This window comes from Urocitellus parryii, chromosome 2 (assembly GCF_045843805.1).
Source record: "Urocitellus parryii isolate mUroPar1 chromosome 2, mUroPar1.hap1, whole genome shotgun sequence".
Classification (NCBI taxonomy): Eukaryota; Metazoa; Chordata; class Mammalia; order Rodentia; family Sciuridae; genus Urocitellus; species Urocitellus parryii.
Genome location: NC_135532.1, coordinates 129,947,837 through 129,965,108, shown reverse-complemented (window position 1 = coordinate 129,965,108; position 17,272 = coordinate 129,947,837). Strand labels below are relative to the sequence as shown.

Genomic DNA, 17,272 nt, shown 5'->3' with positions numbered 1-17,272 from the left:
TCCTTCAGTGGGGACTTTTTTTTCCCCAGTACTAGGGATGGAATCCAGGGGTGCTTTATCATTGAGCTACATCCCCAGCCATTTTAACTTTTTATTTTAAGACAGGGTTTTTACTAAACTGCTTAGGGTCTTGCTAAGTTGCTGATGCTGGCCTCCAACTTGCTATCCTCCTGCCTCAGCCTCCTGAGTCATTGGGGCACAATTTGTATGATATCTTTTGAACACTTAGGATAAAACTTCCCAATTCACAAAAAGAAAAGGAGGTACCACTCAGTACTTCCAGTAGAGTTGGCTTGCTTTGACATTTTTGAGTCAGTATAATCACAATGAATTATGATCAGGAGTTAGAAACTTTGCTGGATTCTGGGGATTCTGCAGTGAATTGGGCCCCCCTGCTTTCTGCCCTTGTCACCTTACAGTCTAGTGGAGTTTAGGTGGAGGTATGCTTTAATAATCTTTCCACTTGGACTCACTTGAATTTGGGGTATGCCAATGGTATGGTCTTTTTGTGCCTTACCAAATATTTACACGAGATTTTGTTGTTGCTGTTTTTATTTTCTGTTCTTTTTTTGGTGTATATTTAAGTGTATATAATGCTGTTTCTTAGAGGAATATTTAATGCACTTATTTTCCACCTAGAAGAAACAACGTCTGCTCAGCTGGTTTTTCTTCTGTCTAGCATTTTCATTTGACCCTTTAAGCTATCTAAACTTTGAAGGAAAATGCAGATATGCCCTATGGTTTGAAATGGTGTAGAGATCCAGAAGGATTAATTTAAAAATTCATAAATCCATTGTACTATGCAAATTAATAACCTGTGACCTTTTTTCCAGGTGACTTATTTTGACTTAACTATGTCCAAATAAATGTGTTTATATAGGCGAGTTCAATGCTACCAAAACCTGACGTATTAAGCATCTCCTATGGTTCATAATACGTGCCAGGGATGTGGACCACCCTCTGTTTTCTCATTATGCCAAATAATAGAAAGTGGAAATCACTCTAATCCTTTCTTCTGTGTCTGCCGTACCTCTGCAAATATGATAAACTCAATCCAATTAAAAGTCATTACCTCTCCAAGGCTCAGCCACAGTCTACAACCCTTTGTTTTACAATCCTCTCGATTATCTGTTTTCATCATGAGTAGAGTTTTTAGCCATCTTCCACTCCAGTTTTCTATGAACAAAAAGGAATTTCACTTTCTTTCAGAGTTCAATATTGCAGTCTTTGTTTTCTGTATGATTCGTTTGATTCCGTTCAATGCAGATTTATATAACTTAATTCTTCCTGGTTATTTGCCTTATCTCCCCCATGAGATTGTAAGTCCTTCAAAATCAGCAATTTCACTTTATTCTTCTTTGTTGCCCCCCATGGAGATTTGCCTGTAGAAGTCTTGTTGACTGAATGATTAACATTTTGCAGCATAATGTTGAATCTGTGTTGGATCATAGTTGCTAGGACTTAGTGGTAATGAGTGTTGAAAATTTGGATGAAGTCGACATAATACAACAGCAACAAAATCAACAAAAGCAGCAAGAGCTCAAACCTGTTAAGTTGTTGTGTAATTATTGTATACACTTCAGGTATCTTTCCTGCATTCAACGTATTTTCTTATGATGACATGCTTTTGATAGAATTATATCATTTCCAGTTTTTCTTCTTGAGCAGATATGATTCATCTAGATTTACATAGGTTCATCCACAATTGGCAAGCATCTTAGATATTCAGATGACTAGCATGACAATACTCAGGCCTTTTTAGCTCTGTGATTCCACAATGCTATGAAAAATGAATATTTCATTTCCCCCTTCCTTTGTTTTTCTTTTAAGATGTGGTCTTGCTACATTGCCCTGGCTGTCCTCAATCTGTCCTGGGATCAGGGGATCTTCTTGCTCAGTATTCAGAGTGCTAGGACTACAGGTGCACACTAGTATGCCTGGCTTAAAAATGAATATTTCAATCAATGATCTTGAGGTTTAATCGATAGGATTCCAGAAGAATTTATTTATCTTAATTAGAACAGCAATGACATATTAAAATAAGCAGTTTGTTAGGGAAGATTTATCAGAATAAACTCTTAAAACTTTTTCCCCTTCCACATTAAATAAACAGAGCTCTCATATTTTATTTTTCTACTTTGGCTTTTGGTTAAGTTACTTTGGCTATTGTAGGCATGTGTGTATATGACTTGGGTAAAAACCCATCATTTGGTGGGTAGTGTGGGATACCAGAAAACAATAGGACTAGCATTTTTTTGACAACTCTTGTTCCCAACTGATGCCACTCAAGCTGATCTGGCCCATCTTTCCTCTGAGTCCATCACCCTTCTGAGTCCAGAGCTATCTCTGGTCTGTTTGGAGCAATTTCCAGTTTCATCTGGGTGGCATATATTGTGTTATGGGTCACTTGTAGGCTGGTGGAGTGTCACTGACACTATAGCAGTCTCATCTGATTCACAGTAGAACTCAGGGTTTTTTTTTCAGTGAAGTATTTCAAGTGGAAATAACATTTTATCAGTTATGACATGGAAACCATCAACTTCTCCATGATGTTTTCTTTTGGCTTATTTTGTGATGGAAAGGTGGGCGTGCTGTTTTAGAAACTGTTGGTTCCATAGTTTGTGAATTATTTAGAAGCAGCAGCAAGATTAAATAATCCCTTCTTTGATCCTCACATTATTGTGAACTTGGTGATATTCAGCAATAAATGTAAACAACTATATTTCCAAGGATCATCAAAATGAGATGTTTTCTTCAAAAACAAAATGTTTTCTTCAAAAACAGTCTGTGTAGTTGTCCCTCCATGTCTGGGGAAGATTGGTTCCAGGTCCTTAAAGATAGCAAAAATCCATAGATGCTCATCTCTTCCATAAAATAGCCAGGTATCAGCAGATAACCTACACAATGCTCTTCTATGCTTTAAATCATCTCTAGATTACTTGTTATACCTAATACAATGTAAATGCTATGTAAATCGTTGTATACAGTATTGTTCAGAGAATAATGAGAAGAACAGGTGTGCATGTTCAGTACAGAGACATTTTTCCCCCCACATTTTTTTTTCTATCTGTGGCTGGTTGACCTTCTGGGTGTGGTACCTGTGGATTCCCTTAAATACCTAGCTTGTGTTACCACTTACATGTACATGATTTCAGTGAATCTAAGGTTAGAGGTTCTATGGATTGGCATGCCCAATTGCACAGTTACTTATACACAACTATTTCAATAGGCATCCCTCTTCCTAACCTCACTAGTCTAAGACCTATTTTAGTGCCTTGTACCTGTTATCATCTCTTCTTTACTCAATTCTGAGCTATTTGAGGGCAGAAATTTTATCTGATTCAGTTCTCTCTATCCTTAGCAACTTTCACAATTCTAGTCACAATGGGATACCAAAGAAATATTTTGAAATGGATAATTGAGTAAAGCTGAGTGGTAACATCTTTGGCAAACACTATGAGTTCTGCAGTTTAATCATCTAATTCTTTTTGTAATGCTAGAAAAGGATTTAAATCTGGGCACTTTTGTAGTCTGGGCTCAAAATTTCAATTGGAATGTGCAGTTGAAGCGTTCGCACAAAACTGGTAATGTCTGGAACATCTGTTTAATCCTTCACTTTTCATAGTGTGGAGCCCACCAAAGATTTTGAAAGTCAAATGTATATTTATTCCACGGAGGAAACTTTATCAACCAGTGCAAAAGTTTACTGGCGCTAGCTGGTGATATAATGGGTAGTTTAAATCCTGTTAACTGCAAATAATTTTTCAACAGTGTTTATGATTGTGGTAGAGTTTAGTGAGGCAGAAGTACAGATAACATAAATATTTCGACAAAAGCCTATTGTACTGGAGCCATAAATAAATTAGACCCAGTTTGTAAATAAATTTAGTTTTTGCCAGCAAACATTTATAATCCTCTCTTGCTGCAAACTATAGTAATTTATACAGAAGAGGTCCTGAATGCCTTTTTAGAAAAAGTCAGTTGTCATTAGGAGGCAGAGCCTGGTGCCCATCAATTGTCTCAGACTGTGTGACTCAATTAAACATGAAAGATACTGTACAGACCACCTCATGCTACTAGTTATTGTACATGTTGATAATGACGATTTCCAGAGACTATATATAGTCTATGAAGTTGTCATATTATATCATTCCCTTAAATACCTAGCTTGTGTTACCACTTAACAATGTTGAAATTACCCCCTCTCAAATTATAAGTGCTCAAATACACACACATACACACACACATAACACATCTGTTCATATTTTTCCAAAAACATCTTTATCAAAGTATACAGTGTTTTCTCAAATTTGAAAAAAAATTCCTTTATGTGTTTCAGTGACATTCTCTTCATCCCTATGGTTTTGAATGATTTTCTGTTCAATATGATATGGTATTGGGAAACTCAATATGGGGGCCTTTGGAGTTTGGAATGGGGCTGCAAATTGCCCTCCTTGGAAATATCTAAACTTATTTTAACTAAAGATGCTGTATTTGCCATGGGGCAGAGTCCAAACTGAAATTAGTCAAATCAAGGAAAATTTCCCACAGAATTACTCTAAGATCAGAGGTCATTGTTGTTTTTTAGTTAACAAACCTTGTGACAACAAGGACCATTGCTTATTTTCAAATAAACTGTAATTCTGAGACTCGTACAAAATTTCATTCTTTGGGGTACTCTGCTTTTTATCAAACCAAGATGTATGGTTAGCTTAGTGTTTAATTGCTTGTTCGAATTCCTTTTTATCGGCAAGTCATTGCTACAACTCCCTCTTCTGCCAGACAGGCATAATTATTTTCTTTCCTTGATGTGAGACTCCTGGCTACAAGAAAGCTCTTCTGTTTTCCTAGCAGTAGAAAAAATGTCTGTCTGCATCAAGTCCACCATGAGAATGAATCTGAACTTACACCTACACTGCTATTCAGTTTTCCTGCACACCTATCTTTGTTTTCTATATGGCAGAAATTAGATCTCAGTTTTCCTTTGATCATTGTCTTCTCTGGGTATTTTTGAATATTTTCACTGGATGTCTATTAGAATTCAGTCTCCTTGCTGGAGTATGCATCCCTCCATCTCCTTTTTTCAGCCTGTAGTTCCTGAGTTTTGGTCTTTCCTTTGGAGGCAAGAAGGATCTTTGCCAAAAGCCACCAAGCCACACTTAGGTAATTATAATAAACAAGTTGGGGCTCTCATTTCACATGCAGAACTGAATGAAACAGAGCTGTGGTCAAAGGGATCCCAGTTGCTCCTCCATTAGCAATGGCACATTAATGCTTCCTCATGTCTCTGCCCACCTTTAAACACTTTTTTTTTTTTTTTTGAGGAAGCAAATCAGGTCACTCTAGCATGTGGAGGGGTGCTGCCTTCTCCTGAAACCACCATCAACAACATAAACAAATTAGAGGTAGTAAACCACACATTCTGCCCACACATAAACCACAGTCCTCACCAGAGGGCAGTCTACTTAATGTGAGAATAACAGCCCAGTTTTATAAGCCTCTACTGGGAATAAATTCCAGTTTCACTGGTTAGAGCAAGGTTAGGCGGCCAGAGTACAGTCTCTCCTAGGTTACATATTGGGAGAGACCCAACCGATTCTCAAAGTGTCTTTCCAGGAAATAACATTTTATAAGCTTCTGGTGCACCCAACTCTGACCATCCTTTGGTTTTCATTGTGTACAACTGGGATTGCGTGAGTGGAATGGACCCGGGGATGAACTTGTCCACCATGCTTATTGTATGGATTGGGAAAGCAAGAACTCCAAACAGCTGTGACTCTCAAACTTTTTCTCTTACGGTTACTCCATGGTTTATTGACATTGCCAAATCCAGACCTCCATGCCAGGGTTTGGGCCACTCCTGCTTTCCCGAAGCGCAAATGGCAGAGTTTATGATCCTCCATCTTGACCCATATGGAAGTTGTAAAATATTCTCTATACCTTCCTGATGCTGATGCACTTCCTTTCTTGACAATGGTTAGTCCTCAACTAATGTGTCCAGCCCTAAACTAATGTGTTCCGTCATCAGTAAATTCCTGCCTGTGATAGTCTTTTCTTAAATACCTGTTTAAACAGTAATTTAGATAAGAGTGTCCCATTTGTGTGCAACAGGAAATGCCTGCCTTCTTTTAGATATGCTGGCAAATAATTACTGTAGATATGACTTTGAATGCTGAAAGGCTGTACCCTGGTCATTTCAGACTGCCTGAAGAGTAACCACCCAGTCTGCTGCAACGTAAATATGGGACATTTCTACTTTACTTTAAGTGAATCTGAAGGAAAATCACTTTGGGGATATAAAAGGCTTATGAAAAAAAGCCATCAGGTCAGAGGTTGCCAAAAGTCTTTTAAAAATTTGTATTGCTAAAAGAGTGGAGGCACATGGTTGTAATGTAAAAGAAACACTATCTGATATGTGAAATCTGTTTTACCTGGTTGTTCCAGTGGGTATTGCTGACTGTGGCTCTGTAAGAGCAGAATGAGCCAAACATTAACCAGGTCATGTTTTTCCCTTGGAATAGTGCTCACAGAAATTTAATGTCTTTATTTTAGCTTTCTTAAGATTCTGTAACTAGATACCAAAGGGCTTTACTTGTACCTCAACTATGAATTTTCTAGCAATTTCTTTCCTTAACCATTTGAAAAAAGGCTTGGTTCCATCTTTGAAGAGAAATTCTTGAAAGTGGCCAAGCTCATTTCATAATAGCTCAGGAGCTACCGGTTGAATTCCCAAACCCTACTTGTTTAGTGAAATGTTTGTGAAATTCCTAGTACAGTGGAAACATTTTTTAACCAGATTTAAAAGCCACAGAATGAGCCAGAGTTATGCCACAATAACTATGAGAAAAACAAATATTTGCTCATTGATTTAGTCTCTTATTTTCGGTTCGTCTGGTCCTTTTTACCATTTCCCCTGCTACCTTGTCTTGCAACCCTCTTCCATTCTGAGTCTTTCTGACAAGCTAGCTCATAAAGGGAATATTTTTAGGAAGCACTGGGGGAAACATGTCCATAAGGAAGAGACAGAATAGCATGGAACAAGGAAGTAGAAATACTCCAAGTGCAAGGAAGCTTAGAAAGTCATCAAAAGCAATTCCATGTGCCAAGTCATGTTGATAGATTAATTATTTCACAAATATAATTGTCTCCAAAGACATGGATTCTACAAATGGAGTCCAGAGTCTAATCATTCCACCGAAGTTCTCTCTGGAGGATGGGCATAGTAAAGACCATACCCATCAGTATCTCCCCTTTCTATTAGATACCTCTATTTTGTAAGTCCTTCACAGCTTGCTTAAGTCACTTTTCTGGAAACTCATTTTCCTTACTTTTACTAGTTTCCTTTTTTCGTTTCCTTGGGATCTTAAATTTCATTATCTTGGGGCCATTCTCACAGACTATTCTGCTGGCCGGCCCATGGCCCCCTTCTTTGTTCTGTTTGTGCATCTGGCATTACTTGGGCTCCACCCTTTTCCCCAAGCCCAGCATGCGTTTATTGGCTCGGCTGGCTGCTGGTGCAGAAGAGCTGGCCCCTGTAGTCTTGTGCTTTCTCACAAACATGCCTCTGTCACCGCTCTGGAATTATCCTAAGGAGGGAAGAAGAGCATGTCCGGTTTTAATTTTGGAAGGAAATTGGTGTCTTCCCCTGCCCTCCCCTGCCCACTGTTGAGCAGGCATTGACTCAAGGACTGGCGCTCATGTGCTCACGTCCTACCAGGAGGTCCCTGGTGGGGCTCTGAGGTTTGGCCAAGCCTCCTCTCTTCCTAATACTGGGCACACATCCTCTGCTCTCAGCCACGTGTAATCCTTCCTGTCTGCTTGCAAGTTGGGCACAAAGTACTGGCGCTTGGGCCCACCCTCTTCTTTAGTAGCAATTAACCTTTACTACAGAGCTTCCTTTGAAGTTTGCTCGTGTTTTTATTACAAAACTGCAATGAGGAACATAATGGGGGGAAATGTCTAAATTTCTGAGTTACCTAATCTGTTCAATTCCCTAGCTGGGCTCCTCTTGGCAGTTGTTTCATGTAGTTATGATCTCAACCAGTCTGCCTGAGATCTCAAATCATGTTTCTGTCTGAGCCTATTTTTAAGATTAGGGAGCTGTTAAACACCACACACACACACACACACACACACACACACACACACACCACACACACACACACTCTCTGCAAAGGCACATGGATGTGTGTATTATGTGTACACATGTGTATAGCTGAATGCAACTGATTTCTTGTTTAGTGATTACAGAAATCACTCTTTATAGTTAAACCAGATATGCACACTTTTAATATTAACATTACACTACTTACTGAATATTTTCTATCAACGAACTAACATGCAAAGTAGAAAGAATAATTATTTATGTTACTATCACTAATGATAATGCTGAGTGATAAGCATCACTATGGGTACTAAATGCTATTAATGGTGAAACTCAGGATTTTGAATGGCATCTGCCCAGAAGATTTTCAGTTAAACTAAGCAAAGAGGCCAAAAGAAACAAATGGTGAGTTATATAAAACTCCCCCAAAGAGAAGGTATTTTAGGCCAGCCTTGCAAATAAGAACCAAAGAATTACAAGTGAAATGGCTTTCCCCCCCCCCCCCTAGCCTGCCATTCATGGGAGCTCAAATAAATGAAATAATTTTTCTCTTCTTTCCACTCAGCAGTAGATTATTGGTAATCCAAGGTTGGTAGAAAAGCAACTATGAAACTCAAGGAAAATATGAGAAGAATCCCCCCTCCCAGATTGGATAAGGACTTTCTAAGGAAAGTGTAAAAATCATAAAGTAAAAATAGATTTAGTTCCATAAAAGTTTTTTAAAAATACATTAAAGAAATCACAAAGGAAAAATAGATTTAGTTCTATAAATTTTTTTAAAAATTTCATTAAATAGCCAAATGTCAAATTATCTGATAGGAAAATTAAAAACTATCAAAGAGATAATTTGTTTATCATTAGTAAGACATATATACTAGTATATATTAGTAAGACATATAAAGCCAATGGACAAAACAACAGACAATTGCAAGGGAAGAAATATGAGTAACGAATAAAATATATAGTCTCAGTTATCACTAAAATGTAAATTAAAGCAAAATTTATGTATAACTTCCATCATTGTTTTAATAATAATAAATAAGGCATAAATGTCAGTAATGTTAGTATGAGTGTAAATTGTTATATGCTTTTGGAAAAGCAATTTGTCAGTATTCACTAGGTGTTTTTGCTTAGTTTTTGTTTGTTTTTATAAGAATCTAATCTAGGAAATTAAAATGGATGGATATACATATTTATATTAAAAATGTGTATATCAGTGATATAAAATAGAAGAAATATAAGTAATAAGCAAATAGTTCATTTATTATGGATTTGTATAATGGAATATTATACAGCAATTTAATGTAGTTTTAGAAAACAGTAAACAAAAAATTTAATGAAAGTGTTCACAAACAACTATAACATAAGATCCCTAAAAAACAAATTAGTCACTTAGTAAGGCCATAATTTTGATAAAAGAATCTTTGAAGTACATCTCTAAAGAAAACAACAACAACAATAACAACAAAACAAATGGCTTCAGAGGAAAAGGGAGGAGTGAATTTGGACAACAGGTTAGTCTCCAGTGACTGTGAATATACTGTTTAGCATCCTTGAGTATCAAGTTTCATATGTGCGAAATGGAAAATTATTCTCGTCATTTTCTCACTGGATTATTGTCTCAGAATGAGAAAGTATATACACAACTACGGAAGTCACAATTATTAGTATTATTTCTGAAGTTTCCCTTTTGCAGATTCTGATGTTTTCAAAATGAAACTTCTCAAGTGGAAATCTGTGTTAATTATTCAGAGTCATGGAAATAAACATAATCTAATGGAAGTGTGGGTGCTTGCTTGGTCTCTAGGGACATTAGAACACTTAACATTCGAATTGAAGACTTTGATTTTCAAGAGCGTTTCCCAAGCCATTTGCCTCACATCCAACAATAAGCTTGTCATTCTGTCCCCACTCAGTTAATGACATGCCTAAAGGATGCATGAAACCAGTTACAGTGGCAGGCAGCTCAGCTCCAAGAAGTTACAAGGGTTATTTATCTTTATGGGACCACTGATGTATAGAGCACTTCTTATCTGATACTTACCTAACTGTAAATGTGCCCAATCTGTCAGCATGATATCTGAAATTAACTATAGTTATAGCCAAGGGAAAGGATCCACCAATTTTTTCCCCAATAACAGAGATTTAATGGAGATATGATAATTGAGGTAGTTTGTCATTTCGATGAAATATTTTAGCAGCTTTTTGGATAGTTCTTGAGTCATGTACATGGATGCATTAGTTTATTTTGCTTTATGCAAATATTCAGTGTGATGTGATAAACTGCATTTGCTATTGAAAAATTTGTAATGCTAGATTATTACATTGAAATAGGATTGCATGTTTTGATAGGTAAATCTTGGCAGCTTTATATTTCCATTTCTGTCACCACAGCCCTTTTCATATGTAGCTCAGATGGTGTGAGGTTAAGGGTGGCTTGAAAACAAATTGCCTGGGCTTGCTTATACATACAGTGCCTACATCTGGAAGAACAGGACTGGGACTCTCTCTCCTGGATTTTCTTGACCTGTATAAGTGGTTCTTCACATTTTTTTTATATTTAAAAATTTATTAAATTTTATTTGAATTAATTTAATTTTATTTATTTATTTTTTAAATTTTTATTGTTGGTTGTTCAAAACATTACATAGTTCTTGACATATCATATTTCACACTTTGATTCAAGTGGGTTATGAACTCCTATTTTTACCCGTATACAGATTGCAGAATCACATCGGTTACACATCCACTGATTTACATATTGCCATACTAGTGTCTGTTGTATTCTGCTGCCTTTCCTATCCTCTACTATCTCCCCTCCCCTTCCCTCCCCTCCCCTTCCCTCCCCTCCCCTCCCATCTTCTCTCTCTACCCCATCTACTGTAATTCATTTAATCAGAAAATTTTTGTTACTGTAAGCAGAGTTGCATTCAGGTTTTAAATTCAAATTCTTCTGTAGAGCAGCCTGGGCACATGTTTGAGTTTGTCCCCGCCGGAAGTGAAATTTAAATGCATTCATTTAGATTATTCATTGGGAAAGTTTGTGGGTAACAGAGAGTTCACAGGGTCAGCTATGCCAGTGGGGAAGGCAGAGATGCATTTGTCTCCTCCCTTTTCTAAGATTTGAGATCATTTTACTGGAACAAACAGTACAAGTGATTTCACTCTTTGAGGAAATAGGTAAAATTTTACTGACCTTTAACATATAATTAATGAAAGAATAGCATTCTACTTATTCAGGTGCCTATTTGTTTTCTACTGCTTACATATGCAAGTTTATAAATTACATGGTATCTTCCAATTTGTAGCATTTATTGAAAAACCCAATATCTTCCCAGTGGCAAATAGAGCCTTTTAAGAATTTATAATGTAACTTTGTATTCATAGTACGTGTTTGTTGCAAATCTAGAGAGGTTTTTACATTTCTGAAATTTTATTTAATAATATTTTTGAGACAAAGTATTGTTTTGTTGCCCAGGCTGGTCTTGAACTCCATGGCTTAAGTGATCCTCCTGCCTCAGCCTCCTGAGTAGCTAGGATAACAGTCACATGTCACTGTGTGGCTTAGAGATGTTTTCATGTTTTTAGCTGTACCAAGACTGGCAGTAAACTTTTGGATATTATGTTTAATTGCAAAATCTCCCTGAAGGATAAAATTAAATAGGCTTTATCAAGTATGTTTGGGCCCTGAAGTGAATTTCTCTGATAATATTTCTTTGGGGCATTTTGATGTTGGGTCTGCAGCAAAGTGTCTAATCTGCTGTATTCTATTTCCATGCTTTGAAAGTGCTTTTCAGGATCAACATAGTTTCCTATATTTGGCAGAAAAATATTGATTTGGTGTCATAGCTCAATAAAATTATATGTTAGGTTAATTATCTATTTAACAAATATTCATTAAACACCTATATGCAGATCACTTGGAGAATTCCTAAGAAGTGAGAATTCTAACACCTCTTTTTAAGGGCTATTTCCTAGTTGGGAATAAAACAACCATACGCATTAAACCCTAAGCAGTAATGCACACAATTTAATTGCCAAACTGATGGCTGAAATTATGTAAGAATTCAAGAAAAGGGGATATTCATGTTAAATGGGATGGGGAGGGGACAAGTTAGAACCGGACCTGGGAGGATGGTTAGGAGCTAGTTGGGCAGAGGAACAGAGATAGGATAGCCAGGCAGGAAGAACTGAAGAAAAAATGATCACCAACTTCACAAGAAAGAGATCAGCTTATTGTGGCTCAGGAGCTCTTGTTGAGGAGTGTTGAGGATCAGGAAGGGAGTATGACTTAAAAATGAGATAGATTATTTTTTTTTCCCAAGCCAAAGGGTTTTACACTTTACCTGAAGACATGGGGAATCATTGGAGTCTGTTGAACAGGAAGACAGGTTTTCTAGAAAGATAAATCAGCAGCACTGTATAGGCTCAATGTTGAGGGACAGTGGAAAGAGGCTGATTATTCTGGAGGTCCTATTAGAGGATCATTAGAAAATTCAGGTGTGAAAATGTGGATTGAAAGAACTGGAGGGAGGTGAAAATCCTGCAGGAAATATTTGGCATTTCGTGACTGAATAGACTTTAAGGTAAAGGAGAGAAAATGTTCACATTATTTTAAAGCCCCAAACATTGAGAATCAGGGGAAAGACAATATTCTTAATGGAAATAGGGAAGTGGGCAAGAGAAGGAATGTGGGGGCAGATGTTAATGTCATATGTTGGACATACGCTGAACTCCAAAGAAAATTAGTTTGCACATTGAGGACCTATTTACCATAAGTTTGAGTCTTGGAGTTCTGTCATATGTTTAGTTTTTAATGACATTATCTCAGTGTTAAAACCAAACTGGTTATCACCTCATTAGAAGATCTTTTACATACAGTATCATTTTGTACTTGATAAATCTTGCAGAGGCAGGAGTCTGGATTTGATGGACAATGGTTAATGAGCAGTGTAGTTAATTTCTACGATCTATTAGCAAAGTAATCAATTAGCAAAGTTCTAGAGCTAGAACTCATGTCTTCTACCCTCCATCACAGTAAACTATCTTGGGCGACCTTAATAATTCATGGAACTGCAGAGTTGGTAGATCATTAAGGCTACCTGTCTAGTCACCAACCTGAAGCTGAAGTTCCTTCATATTGTCCCTAACTTGTGATTATCTGCTATATAAGAACCCCTGGAATTTGAACGGAAGTCACTTATCTTACCTTTGGATGGCTCTGGTTGAAATCAGTCTCCTTATAATTTTGACCCATTTTTCTTAGTTCTTTCCTGAAAGTTCTATGAATCAAACCAATCAAGTATGACTTTCAGTCCATAATATTAGTGGAAAAGAAACATGTATTCATTCAAGACAACTGAAATCCCCTTCAATGGTAGAAGAGAGAAGCTCAGCCCTAATTCTTTCCATCACCCCAACCCCTGAGTCGTAAAGGCCCTGAGGTCGCACACAGAGAATCTATTTACTTCGGGTGTGTGCTGTGCTGCTTTGGGAAGTCTTGGGAGTCTGTGCACAGTGCTGGCTCCTATTTGCTCTACCTTGCTGTCTGTCCCCTCCAAGGTCTTGCCACCTCCCCAGGAGACATTGCTCTTGCAGAGGCCTCTGATTGCTATCACTTCTTAGTCTGAAGGAATTTTTCTTCTCTTTTTGGTGCACCCTAAGGCGCCCCTCCTTTTCTTCCTTGCTCTAGAAAAATCCACTTAATTTCTTTAAAGATTTTAGCTTTTGCAAATGTTCAGAGAAATCACTAGCTCTGAGTAACTTTGACTTTTTGCTCAGCATAGGTTACTGAGGCAAGGAAATACCAAGGGCTTGGTGAAGTGTTTGAAATGAGAAAGGAAAAAAAATAGGGAAAGGACAAACAAAGACTACAATTCCAGTGAATAATTTTCCACCCAAATTAAAGCCTTGTGTACATGGCAGCCTTTGGAACCTTTGACAGCTCTCTTGCATTTGTTCCAAGATTCCATGGATTGATAAAACTTTCTGCTAAACTCTATGTTCTGGTCAGCTCCCAACCTGGGATGATTTTGGAGTAAACACACATTTACTTCTCATGTCTACTTTATTCAGTCTGAAAATTAAGCTGCTGATTATTTCCCAGGTGTGTAATGGAAGGAGCTAGCCCCTGTGAGTATTGACAGTTAAGGATTAGTTCATCTGATCTGTGGATTCACTACAGATAAACCACAGAGACTATAATCCCTATTGCCTCTGCCACCTGTGAACAATAGAGATTTATAAGGAAGGCATATTTGGGGAATGGTCTTCCCTCTTTAGCCTTTGCAGAAGAACAACCTAATAAGGTGTCTACCCTGATGGAATTGTGTCTCTCTGTATCAGTAGGAATTCATAAGTTCTTATTTATTCACAGGTAATGAGTGTGTATATGGCAATTACCCTGAAATACCTTTGGAAGAAATGCCAGATGCAGACGGAGTAGCCGGCACTCCCTCCCTCAACATTCAAGAGCCATGCTCTCCAGCCACATCCAGCGACGCCTTCACCCCGAAGGAGGGCTCTCCTTACAAGGCCCCCATCTACATCCCTGATGACATCCCCATTCCTGCTGAGTTTGAACTGCGAGAGTCAAATATGCCTGGAGCGGGACTAGGAATATGGACCAAAAGGAAGATTGAAGTGGGTGAAAAGTTTGGGCCTTATGTGGGAGAACAGAGGTCAAACCTGAAAGACCCCAGTTGTGGATGGGAGGTAAGAACCTATTCTGAGTCTATGCATATCTACCTATTCAGATATGTAGAAAGAAAAAAAGATAAATTATTTAAGTGTCCATTTGCTGCAATATGTTTTCAAATAGGTCTTTAAGAATAAACTCCTTTACAAGCTCACTTTTTGAGAGAAACAATGTGTTACTTAAAGGTATAGCAGAATAAAAGGGAACCCCATCAAATAAATTGGGCAAAATGTTTGTGTGTTTATATATTTATATTTGTACACAAGCACAGGTTTCCCATTTATTATTATTATTATTTTTGGAACTGAAATAAACCAATAAAATAGAATATGTTTTTATAGTTAACATTTTGAAATGCCAGATGTGGCTATCTTAAAGAGCACATGGCATTATCAAACCTCATAATCCTATGTCGTGTTTATTGTATTTTATCTCTTTGTAAGAGGAGGAGGTTGGGAGGATTGATCATTTTCTCTGTTTTGTGGCTATGTGTCAAACTCGGTTCTCTTCCATCCTGCATTTTCACGTTGCTCTGTGTCCTAATATACTTCATTTCTTTTTGATAACTGTGCTTTGATTCTGCATGCTTCTAGAATGGGTATCATGTACTCAATGCTGAAATCTGTGATGGTTCTTTATATTCAAATCTATTGAACGAATAATTCAATCATGAAATGGTTCTGAAAATCTGTTGCTGGTTTCAGCAGTACTTCTCATAGAACCCATCAGGCAATAGCTAAGAATTAGAAGTTACAGCCTGATTACAAAACATCTAAATGAATTTTATTTCAATAAGGAGAGGTTGTTATTCTCTTGCATTTATAATTTTTTGAACAGATCTATGCATTTTTTGTGTGTACAGTCATATTTATATATACATGAAAGTAAAAGGAAACTGTATACATGTGTGTTTCTATATTTATATTGATACACACATACTTCCCATTTATTTTTGTAATTTGAAAACCTTAGTGTTTAAATCTCCAGCATCATCATTTCTGGAAAATCTTGTCTACAGCTAAAAACTTGTAGGCAATTTCTGCATGGGTAAAAAGGTGTTTTTGGAGATGTGATTGACCTTTAGTTTCATAGTAATTCAGGTAGACAGAAATCAGATAAACTAGATTTATTTTGATATGTTCTCTTAATATTTATGATCATTAATAGAATATCTGGTTAGCTTTTAAATAGAAATAAATATGCAGTGCCTGGAGGACTTAATTCCAACTTTTTCTTCTCTTGCTTTATATGCGTCCTCTTGTGAAATCTGTTCAAAATGTCATAATAAAGAACTCTCATCCAAATTCTGAGATGCCCAAAGTTAAGATCAGGATTTAATATGATTGCAAGTGAGAAATGCTTCCTTAATCTTGTTTGCAGCCACAACTGTAGCCCCAGCTAAGTTGTGGCTTAGCTACACTACCTTCAGCCACGTGTATTGATAAGAGATTTTTTTAAAAACCACTGTAGCTTAACTGATATGTGAGTTGAATGCGTTTTAAACCAAATGCGTATGAACTTTACGTCATTATTGCTCACCTTAAAATAATGGCTATAAACATTCTAATAATAAGTAACCCATTAAACTTTTATTACAAAATCTCCAGAGTTAAACAACAAGTGAAGCTCTGGTCAAGATTATCCAGACGGCTTGGAATAAACCAAGGCTTAATAATGGAATCATTTTGCAATTACAGGATTGGTAAATGCAGGCTGTGCCTCCTTAAACATAATACCTATGGATTGCGGGATGAACCTGGGGAAAATTCTGCATTTAGAGGAAATTTAAAAATAATTATTTTTTTCTCCTTGGAGTAAAATGTCTTCAACATATACACACGTAAATATTTACCTTGAGAAATGTAAAAGGATTTCTTTCATTATGTCAAAACTGAGTTGTTTTATTACCTTGAATTCAAGATGCCTTTGTAAAATAGTTTGTGATGTTTTGGCCAAAGATTGTGCATTCCATCACTCTCTTTCACATATTCAGCTGATGGCCAACTTGGTAGTGTTCTTCCCCTTATTACTGGTTACCCTCACCTTTTTCTAAATTGATTTTTTTAAAAATACATGACAGCAGAATGCATTACAATTCTTATTACACATATAAAGCTTGATTTTTCATATCTCTGCTTGTATATAAAGTATGTTCACACCAATTCGTGTCTTCACACATGTACTTTGGATAATGATGTCTATCACATTCCACCATCCTTGCTAAACCCCTACCCCCTCCTTTCCCTCCCACCCCTCTGCCCTATCTAGAGTTCATCTATTCCTCCCATGCTCCCCTTCCCTACTCCACTATGAGTCAGTCACCTTATATCAGAGAAAACATTTGGCATTTGTGTTTTTAGGACTGGCTAACTTCACTTAGCGTTATCTTCTTCAACTCCATTCATTTACCTGCAAGTGCCATGATTTTATTCTCTTTTATGGCTGAGAAGTAATCCACTGTGTATATATGC

At 37.1% G+C, this 17,272-nt stretch overlaps 1 protein-coding gene across 1 annotated transcript in view; it reads left to right on the top strand.

Annotated features, from left to right (window-relative positions):
* Mecom (MDS1 and EVI1 complex locus) overlaps window positions 1–17,272 on the top strand; it is a 542,464-nt gene that overhangs the window by 251,808 nt on the left and 273,384 nt on the right. The window contains exon 2 of the mRNA XM_026394988.2: window positions 14,481–14,818. Coding sequence (XP_026250773.1) covers window positions 14,481–14,818 — 338 coding nt within the window. The remainder of the gene's footprint in view (window positions 1–14,480; window positions 14,819–17,272) is intronic.